The sequence below is a fragment of the Anopheles darlingi genome, chromosome 2 (genome assembly GCF_943734745.1).
Source record: "Anopheles darlingi chromosome 2, idAnoDarlMG_H_01, whole genome shotgun sequence".
Lineage (NCBI taxonomy): Eukaryota > Metazoa > Arthropoda > Insecta > Diptera > Culicidae > Anopheles > Anopheles darlingi.
Window position 1 is genome coordinate 3,902,501 of NC_064874.1, and position 10,000 is coordinate 3,912,500.

General features: G+C 45.8%; 4 protein-coding genes across 5 annotated transcripts in view; 3 read left to right on the top strand and 1 right to left on the bottom strand.

Moving 5' to 3' along the window:
• Positions 1 to 843: 843 nt before the first annotated feature.
• On the top strand, positions 844 to 4,023 carry LOC125951468 (probable RNA-binding protein CG14230). 2 transcript variants are annotated; one of them, XM_049680333.1, is made up of 6 exons: positions 844 to 1,018; positions 1,386 to 1,587; positions 1,689 to 1,973; positions 2,035 to 3,022; positions 3,107 to 3,639; positions 3,711 to 4,023. In XM_049680333.1, the coding sequence occupies exons 3-6, from the start codon at positions 1,781 to 1,783 to the stop codon at positions 3,929 to 3,931; spliced, it is 1,935 nt and encodes a 644-aa protein (XP_049536290.1). In that variant the 5' UTR covers positions 844 to 1,018; positions 1,386 to 1,587; positions 1,689 to 1,780; the 3' UTR covers positions 3,932 to 4,023. The 2 variants fall into 2 exon arrangements, with proteins under 2 accessions (XP_049536290.1, XP_049536289.1); XM_049680332.1 differs by lacking the exon at positions 1,386 to 1,587.
• A 187-nt stretch (positions 4,024 to 4,210) lies between these two features.
• Positions 4,211 to 5,865, top strand: LOC125950841 (carboxypeptidase Q-like). The gene is made up of 3 exons (XM_049679183.1): positions 4,211 to 5,446; positions 5,509 to 5,631; positions 5,703 to 5,865. The coding sequence occupies exons 1-3, from the start codon at positions 4,263 to 4,265 to the stop codon at positions 5,863 to 5,865; spliced, it is 1,470 nt and encodes a 489-aa protein (XP_049535140.1). The 5' UTR covers positions 4,211 to 4,262.
• Positions 5,866 to 6,091: 226 nt separating this feature from the next.
• LOC125951472 (carboxypeptidase Q-like) lies at positions 6,092 to 7,896 on the top strand. The gene is made up of 3 exons (XM_049680338.1): positions 6,092 to 7,435; positions 7,499 to 7,624; positions 7,692 to 7,896. The coding sequence occupies exons 1-3, from the start codon at positions 6,186 to 6,188 to the stop codon at positions 7,825 to 7,827; spliced, it is 1,512 nt and encodes a 503-aa protein (XP_049536295.1). The 5' UTR covers positions 6,092 to 6,185; the 3' UTR covers positions 7,828 to 7,896.
• Positions 7,897 to 8,032: 136 nt separating this feature from the next.
• Positions 8,033 to 10,000, bottom strand: part of LOC125951466 (probable cationic amino acid transporter) — a 19,474-nt gene continuing 17,506 nt past the window's right edge. Inside the window, exon 11 of the mRNA XM_049680328.1 lies at positions 8,033 to 10,000. This exon is cut by the window's right edge and continues 1,501 nt beyond it. The gene's annotated coding sequence lies outside the window, so the exon portion shown is untranslated.

Genomic DNA, 10,000 nt, shown 5'->3' on the forward strand with positions numbered 1-10,000 from the left:
TAATCGGATCGACAGATTTGGCATTCGGTATGATTTGGGATGCAGCTTGGCACGCCGCGGTGCGTGTTTTGACCCCCCGAAGAGAGGTTTGAGTGTTTTCTGCGGACCGGGCTTGTAGGAGCAGTTCAAGTAGTTTCGGACGAAATGGAAAATCGCAAACAAAGATCTCCGACCGTTACAAATAACCCAGCACCCACTTCAGCGAAGGACGCAGCAGAAACGGACGAAGGGATGATGCAGAACCCTGTTCGTCCTGGCAACCCGGACCGGCTCAAGAGTTGATCATTGTTTTGGCGTGGCATGCCGAGTTTGGAAAAGAATCCTGGCAAAGTCAAGCCAGGTAAACGGACAAAGGACCTTCATCAATCCTCACGCTGCCTGAACGGTGTGGCGGGTTCGATGAGAAAAGAAATACCCTCCAACGATCTCGCACGGAGTTTGGCTTGGTCAAGCCACAAGAAGATGCATCCGAATGACACAGCGAACGAGTTCAGCTGCATAAGGCGTCGAAAACGGAAACTTTTCCCTCAGACTTGGAGTACCCGAAACATTTTTTGGTCACGTGGTACAAACGGTAGGTTGAAAAAATGATGGAGAGCTCCCAAAATTACGAAAAGTACGCCGTTTTAGCAGGACAAAAGTACGACTTTATCCCGCGATAGGCAGTATGGGACGGCAGTAAAAACGGCCTCGAATCGGTTCAAATTCAAATGTCAACCGATTCAACCGGGTGCTCGAAATAATGGCTTTTGCCTTTATTTCGAGCAGTTTTTCGAGCGACTCGATTTTGTTGAGCTCGAAATTAACTCGACTCTTCTTCTTCTTCTTCTTTTTGCGGTAAAACCAAAAACGTGAAAATTTCCGCGTTTTTCGTGAGTTTTCGTGAGTTTTCGTGAGTTTTCCTGCGATCCAGAGTTCTTAGAGTCCCCCCGCAACTCCCGCCGTCGGTCCCGGTCGAAGAAGAAGCTTGGAAAACCGTAGAAAAAGCACAAAACCGGAGCGCGAAGAAAAACCAGAGGTATAGTCTTTTTTTAACTCCCAGCTATAGTCTTTTGATGACCCTTTTCGGCCGGCTCCTCCAGAGTTGATTACCCTTTTGCTGAGATGATCACCCTTTTTGAGGGCCTTGCAATTTTGAGGTTATCCACGACGAAGGTGACCTTGAATGATCAGCTGTTGGACGCCAAATCGGAGGACCAATCAGAAATCAGGATCAGAAAAGCCGGATCTTTTTCCGAAAAGCTTAACTTTTTTGGGTTTTCCATGAATTTTCTTTAAAAAAAGGGATATATTTTATTACTTAAACTAAAATAAACCTTTTCATATTAATTTTAATAGAAATAAATTAATTTTTATTCATAATAATTATAAATTTCCCCAAAAAGCCCGGGCTGAAACCTCGAAAACGGATCCCAAATCCTTTTTCTGGCATCGCTCCATCCCGATTTGGGCCTAAGAAGACTTTACGGGCTGGGTCGTCGTCTGCCATTCTCAAGACATGCCGAGCCCACCGAATCCGGGCGAGTTTCGACAGAGAGATCGTCATCGGCTTCTCCATCGTCCCTCCTCACATCTCTGGGGTCACCGGTACTGCGGCTTAATACCCAAAAATCACACATTCCACACTGCACTTTATATATAGCCGCAAATACTTACCTTTGCCATGCTGGCATCCGTTTCCATTTTAGATTTGGCTGAACCTAACGATTTTTGGAAAAACCAACCGCCGCAGAACGCTCTGCGAAACAACACAAAAAAGGGCAGCGGCAAACACGCGAGGATGGCGAAATCTTTTCGGTTATTTGTTGGAAATATCCCACAGGGAACAAGCGAGGAAGAACTGAGAACTGAGTTTGTTGCCTACGGTGTCGTAGAATCGGTGGAAGTGAAGACGAAACCCAATGCACTCAGCGGAGCCGCGGATATATTTGGTTTCGTCTCGCTGCAAACCGAAGACCGAATCGTGTCCCAGTGTAAGTTACAGGTGTCCCGTTTACCGTGGCTCTAGGTAACGTTTGTTTAATTTATTTTTAGGTATCAAGGAATTTCGTGAACAGAAATATAAAGGAGCATTTTTGAATGTATCCAGAGCGAAGGAATCGTTCCTCGATCGGTTGAAACGTGAAAGAGAAGAAGCGGGAGCACAGAAACAGAACAAAAACGTGACCACTTCTTCCGTCGATCCAGTAAAACAGCCGAATGACACGAAATCCAGCAAAGCAACCCGTGAAGAACTCCCTACCCTACCCAGTTTGAGACAGGCAGATGAAAGCAGCTCCTCGGAGAGCTCGGATTCAGAGAGCGACAAGGAGGAGGAAGTGGAGGAACCTTCGAAGAAACCTACCGCTCCAAACCACGCTCCTACTTCCGGTCCAGAAAGCAACAAAAAGCAGGAACCGGAACTGGTGAAGAAGTGGAATCAAGAAACATACATCGAGCATGGAAAACTGAAGATCGTCTCCATTACGGGCCAAGTGAAGGAAGTAATCGATCGCTCAAAGACGCACAAAAACCGATCAGCAGACGGCAAGCAGTTGAGCGAGAAGGCACGCATAGCAGACGAGAAGCGTAAGCAAGGTCTTACGAAGCTGAGCTCGGCGTATGAACAGCAAAAGCTTGCGATCAAGAATGCCTTATCAGGTGAGGGGATAGGTAGCAAGCGAAAAATCGCGTTCAGTGACGATGAAGCGGAAGACAGTACGCACGCTGGCAAGCGCAAGCTCGCTTTATTTGATGGAGACGGAGACGGAGATGAGGGCGATGATGGTTTCGAAGGAAACTTTAGAGTACGCAAACAGCTATCGGGACCGGAAGGGCAGAAGCTGTATGAAATGCAAACAGCCTATCAAGGGGACAACCGCTTTCGACTTGATGATCGCTTTTTGGACAAGTACGCGGTAAAAAAGGACGACCAGGCAAAGTCGAAAAAGAACAAAATCACGGAAAAGGAGCGTCTCAAACAGTTGGAGATTCTGTCTAATGTGACCGGCAAGCCCATCGCAGGCGACAAGCGTAACGAGCAGTACGTAGCGGAAGGACAGAAAAATGATGAATTGCTGTTGCTAATAGTGACCTCATTATCCCTCTTTGTCTTTTTTTCTTCTAGGCGAAATGTTCCGCAGATGCACCGTTTCGATCCATCACAAAGGAACGAACAGCATGAGCATGAATCATCAGAGGATAATCGAAGCAAACTGTCCACGATCAAACAAGCGGAACGCCGCGAGAATGATTTCAAAGTGACGGATGAAAAGTTTTACAAAGTCTCGGACAACCTAACCGGTCTGCTGACGAGGGCTTCGGGTGAAAGTAATGGGGGACAGGATGGAGGCGGATTCAGTCTTCTGTCCATGTTTGGCAAGGGTTCTCCGGCGGCGGCGGCAGATGATGATGTCGAAAACAATCAGCGGGACCAGTCCACGAAACACGATCGTCCAAAAGATAGCGGTGCTCGGTTTAAGCACGAATCCTCCGAAAGTGAAGAAGAACCTGAAGAGAACGCGGACCGGCGAGTGGATGAAAAGACACAGGATGATGAGGTGGCCAAAAACATAGCCCAACGGAAGGCCGGATACTATTCGCGGCAAGGCATTTGGAAGGAAAAGTTTTTCTTTCTTCCCAACGATTCTCGATTCGATGGTCAGTATCAAAAAGGTCAGGAGATCAGGTTGGATGGTTTAATTGATTGCAACTCTCCCTTTATCCGATAGATGGTCGACGATTCTTTGGCGTCTTTCTTTCTACACAAAATGTGCCAAAAGCCACCGATGACGGGAATGCAGTGGCAAATGGAGATGCTTCCCGAAAGGATCATACTGTGGACGACCTTAAGAAAATCTACAAAAAGCGGAGACAACGGGAGGGCAAAAATATGAAAATGAAATCAAAGCTCGGGTTTAAAGTGATGAACCGAAGACATGTGAAAAAGTAACCATTATTGGAGCGTTAGTTGTTACCGTTCAGAATGGAAATAGAATTTTACACACATTATATACGATTATCTGTGCTATTGACTGAGGGCTCTTGAGGAGTGGCCCTTGAGTGTAATCGTAATCGAATTTTGCTGACACAATAGCATACCGGAGAGGAGTTGAGTGTTGCGGGATGATATTCAAATTTAATCTTATCTTTGCCTATCGCGGTGATTGTCATGTGTCGCTGTGATCAATCATTATGGACATCCTTGAGTATGGCCAAATGAATGGAACTATCGATACCACCATTTTAAATCAATTTGCGCCAACAATCAAACATTCAACACGATGGGCTCGTTCTGTAAGGTTCTTTTTGGTGTGGTGCTCGTGGTTTTGGTTTCTTCGTCGCAGCTAACGGTTGCGCAAGGTCCAGAGTTGCAATGTGATCTTCCGAGACCCCTGCGTAGGGAAATTCAGAGCTATCAACCGGTGGTCAATCATATATTTGAGCAAATAGTATCGGGTGAGTTTGCAGGCAAAACATGGGGCAGCTTGCTGGAGTTTACGGATGCGTTCGGACCCCGGCTGACCGGGAGCAAGCAGTTGGAAGATGCGATCGATTTTGCAGTGGCACGTATGAAGGATGAAGGACTCGAGAATGTACACACCGAGGAAGCTATTGTACCGCACTGGGTTCGCGGTCGCGAATGGGCCGAGTTAGTCCAGCCGATTCGTAAGGTTCTGCCTATGCTTGGTCTTGGGCTTTCTGTTGGTACTCCTCCTGAGGGCATCGTGGCTGAGGTGATTGCAGTGGAATCCTTCGAAGAGTTCGAAAAGCTGTCCAATCGCTATGTTCGAGGAAAGATCGTTGTATTTGCACCAGAATGGACCGGCTACGGGCCTACGGGACGTTATCGCTACGAGTCCGCTTCAACGGCCGCCAAAAAGGGAGCAGCCGCCGTACTTATCCGATCGATGACCCCCTTTTCCATCGGAACACCACACACAGGAACTCTTCGATACGAGGAGGGTGTTAGAAAGATACCAGCGGCTGCTATCACCGTGGAGGATGCTATGTTCCTGTTGCGTAAATATCGTCGTGGGGATCGTATGTCGATTCATCTGAAAATGGATGCAACCAATTTAGATCCTACCATTTCGCGAAATGCCGTTGGTGAACTGCAGGGCTCAGTGTACAAAAATACCTCCGTGGTTGTCGTTTCCGGCCATATGGACAGCTGGGACGTTGGAACCGGGGCTTCAGATGATGCTGGAGGTGTATTCATTTCGTGGAAAGCCATCACTTTTCTGAAAGCGATGGGATTGCGTCCAAGGCGTACGATAAGAGCAGTCTACTGGACGGCAGAGGAGCAAGGACTGTTGGGAGTGAGTGCTTACGAGCGGCAGCATGCAGCGGATGAAAAGGAAGAGTTTAACGTATTTTTCGAATCCGATTCCGGTACATTCGAACCCTTGGGACTAGACTTTTCCGGCAACAATGAAGCTCAATGCATTTTTGCAGAGATAGCAAAGTAAGTATGGATAGAGTTCATTCAAATACTTTTATTACAGCGTACAACATTAAATTTTACAGGCTTATGAAGGTTTTTGAGCAATTTACCTACACTACCGGCGTTGTCAGTTCTGATATCGGGAATTGGTTGGAACGCGGATATCCGGGCGTTTCACTTCGTAACAGAAACGACAATTACTTCTGGTATGTTGTAGCTCCCCAATGTCCCGACTGCCCAAATGATGATTTACAAAACTCATTTTATTTCGCTACAGGTACCATCACAGCCAGGGGGATACCATTGAGCTGGAAGATCCAGCAGATTTGGATAGAAGCACCGCATTATGGGCAGCTACGGCCTACGTGATCGCTGATTTGAGCATCGATATTCCGAAGGATGTAACTGATTACATCACATTGAAGGATGTAACCGGTTGAGAAATTTCATTGTTTCAATAAATGGATAATGTCGTAGACTATTTCAACATTTTAACGTAATTTATGCTCCCCATCTAGGCAGATATGCAGTAGGATCGCGGCGCGATCAGTCAACAAGTCGTAAACGGGTTAAACTGCTCCGTCTCGGGATTGGTGCAAACACCCTGCCGTTAGAACAGGCCCCAGAACGAATCACCGCGCTCGGCTGGAAAAGAATAAACAAGATTAACTCCCCTTCTATCGCCCCTTCTGTCGTAAGCGATAAGCCCAGTCTTTAAATCGTTCCGTTTCGAAGCCTTTAGCGTTAGTTTGACGAAGAGATGGCTTGCACTCGGCCATTGGGTGGTACGCAGAATATCATTAAACGTGTGGCATTAGTTTTAAGCTTGATCGGTAGTTTACAGCACCATATAGGCTACTCTCAAGCCGGGATAGTTGATAATCGAATCGATAGATTCGGCAAAGATAGCAATGGCGTTTGCCAGTTACCTGACGCACTAGTTGCAGAGATTCGTGGTTATCAGCCGATCGTGAACAAGATCGTCGATAAGATCGTGAACGGCAAGTTTGCGGGTCAAACATGGAATGACCTGGCGGAGTTGGTTGATACCTTCGGTTCCCGGATTGCCGGTAGCGAGCAGTTGGAAAAAGCAATCGATTATGTGCTAGAACGGATGAAAGCCGATGGGTTGGAGAACGTTCACACGGAGAACGCATCCGTACCTCACTGGGTCCGTGGATATGAGAATGCCGAGCTCGTTAAACCGTTCCACAAGAGCCTTCCACTGCTGGGACTCGGTAGCACCATCGGAACACCCCGTGGAGGTATCATAGCCGAGGTACTGGCCGTGGAATCGTTCAAAGAGTTTGAAACCATTCCACCGGAGCAGGTAAAGGGCAAAATCGTTGTGTTCGCGCCGAAATGGGAAAGCTACGGTCGTACGGTGGTTTACAGAAGCCAAGCTGCTTCCGTTGCGGCGCGAAAGGGTGCCGTGGCTGCGCTGGTAAGATCGATAACCCCATTCTCGATCGGATCGCCGCACACTGGGCAGCAGCACTATCAAGAAGGAGTCAAGAAGATTCCAGTTGCCTGTATAACTGTAGAAGATGCGATGATGCTGCTGCGAAAGTATCGACGGGGCGATCAGATGGAGATCCATCTGGAGATGGAAGACAGACCCATGGAACCAGTGATCTCGAGGAACACGATTGGTGAGCTTGTGGGGACCACGTACACGAACACCTCGGTCGTAGTAGTTTCCGGTCATCTCGACAGTTGGGACGTCGGTGTCGGTGCTATGGATAATGGCGGCGGTGCACTGATATCCTGGAAAGCGCTCACATACCTGAAAGCACTGGGGTTACGGCCTCGTCGGACGATTCGAGCTATTCTCTGGACAGCAGAAGAAGAGGGCCTCTACGGTGGAGCCGCATATAAGGAGGGGCACAAGGCGCAGGAAGAAAAGGAATTTAATTTCTTCTTCGAATCCGATATCGGAACGTTTGAGCCGCGAGGACTGGACTTTGTTGGCAATGCGGATGCGGAATGTATCTTCAGAGAGATCGTAAAGTAAGTAAAAACATCTAAACCGATCCTTTGCGACATTCCTATATTCATTTATAAATTCTGCAGGCTTATGTCTCCCTTGAACGCAACGGAATTCGCTACCCCGACTGACGGTGGGCCGGATATAAGCCACTGGACAACTCGTGGTTTTCCGGGGGCTTCATTGTTGAACAAAAACGAAAAATATTTCTGGTAAATTCAAAACGTGTGCGCTGCAGAAAACAGTTATTGACTCGGTATTGTCTCTCTTTGCACACAGGTTCCATCATTCGGCCGGTGATACGATGGAAGTGGAGGATCCCAAAAGCCTAGATAAATGCGCTGCCCTGTGGGCAGCTGCAGCGTATGTTGTGGCCGATCTAAGCGTAAACATGCCGAAAGAAGTGCAGCCCTAGGCCTTTCTTTTAAGTAAAGGTGGGCTGTAAATTTATGGATTTTCTTTTTAAGTAAAGGCGTTCACTCGATTTTCTTGATGATTTGCGTTTTATTTTTTCATCCATGGTACTCTCAGTGTTTGGTGGTGGCGTCTTCATATGTCTAAGATTTGTTTCGGAAACCCTCCGTATCCGTTTGTTCGTTTCTGGTTGCTTCTGGTTGGTTGCCCGGTGTGGTTTAACTAGTAGTATAGTAATGAGTAGCTGTTCGCTGATGCGGCACTCTTGGCCTGTTCGTTCAATTTCGCTCGTAGTCGACACATTATAGTAGCATCCATCAGTTAACAGGCTATGAGAACTCTCACGAGAACGAAACATTGTGTAAATCAGGAGAGCTATTACATTATGCCACGCATTGTAAACTGTACTATTTAACATATATTCTTCCTTTCCAACACACCCCTGTCCGTAACGACACGTGTAACTCAACGAACATTCATGTATAATACTCTTAAGTTTGTCGGTTTCCAGCTGAGATGCTTTGTTAAACTTTCGGTACTTTGCTCTGCTGGCCGTTAAACATCATTCTCTGAACAACGCGAATCTGTGTTCGTCTGCTAATAGTTGCACCATTTTCCTTCTGCTGCTGCTGATGCGTTATGCTGAATCTTGTGAATATGGAAATGTGTGTTGTTGTGATTTAATTTTAATAGTCAATCTGTTTGGCTCTCTATACACGTGAAGAAGTACAGTGTGGATCGCGGCCAGTCTGAACCACAGCATCCAGAAAAAATTTAAATAGACGTACTAGCTATGTATATGTATATATATTTTTATGTATAATATATAAGGATTTGATGTATATATTTATATATTAAATGGAGATTGATTTGTTCGTCTGCACGGCGCCATGAAAATGCATTCACTCCCATACGGTTGGCTGTATAGTCTCTTGTGTTGTATGATGTCCTTCAGCTGCTTTTTATTTGGTTTGGTTGCTTCACAGCGTGTCCTTCAGCTCGCCTACTGAGTACCGCATGTGTCCATTTTGTACGATAAGTTGTGTTGTGTTTTGCTTCCTGTAGTAAGCTAGATAGAGGGTGTGCTTTTGGGAGGAAACTTTATCAGTATCAGTTGATCAGTTGTCTCACGATGTGTATTGCGTAATTGGTTTAGCTTCTATTACGTTACTGTGTCGTAGGTAAATATCACACATAGAAAAGTCAAAATGGTTTTAACTTCCTCTACTGCTGTTCGCTGCCGATCACTGCCAGTAGTTATCCTGCCACTCCTAGTAGGATTTGTTATGTAATTTGCTTATCTTGCACGCCTCATGTAGCTAAAAGTGCGTTTGTATTTGGTGGTGTATTCGGTGGCATGATCAGCAGCATGGTAGTGGGTAGATGAACCATATAGATGTTTGAAGAGTGAGTCAAGATGTGTGTAACAAACTGAATACTTTTCTATCCAATGGTGTGTGGATCCTCACGGATAGTAATATCTCCTTAACACAATTCCTGGCGCCTGCTGTGTGTCGTCCACCGGTTGTTGTGAGGTGGTAAATATGACTTAACAACGCATTTAGTGCTCTCGATCTTGTCCATGTTCCGGCAATCCTTTGGATTCAGCATGCGACCATGTCCCTCCCCTTCCATCTCTCATGCACACACATACATGGTATATTATGATAGCTTGTTTTTTTCTCTTTAAACCCTTATTATGTTTACTCAATTAACAACTTCAACAGTAAAATATCACTTAATTTGATGAAAGATGCTGATTTCTCACTTGTTTATGCGTGTTTATGTTTACGTAATATTTTTCTCCTTTTGCTTCATTTTAGTTACACCTCTTGCGCAAATTCTTTACTTTTTCTTCACACACCGCAGGTGATTGAACCATGGATTGAATTGTTAAACTCGCCCCTTATACCACCACCAGCATTAGCTTCAGTAACATTTAAGTCATTTTTCTTTTGTTACTCTCCTTGAACAAATATTAATCGCGGCTTTACACGAGCCGTAAAAACCAAAAGCAAACTGCACGTCTCTATGTTCCCAACGAACTAAGAGGAACGACATTAAAAGGGTATGGCAGGTAACAACTAATTGCAGATAAACATAACATTTTTTTTCTCTATAACAACTTTAACGAATTAAAGAAAATTGATTCCTCTGTGCCATCAGGAGTAACT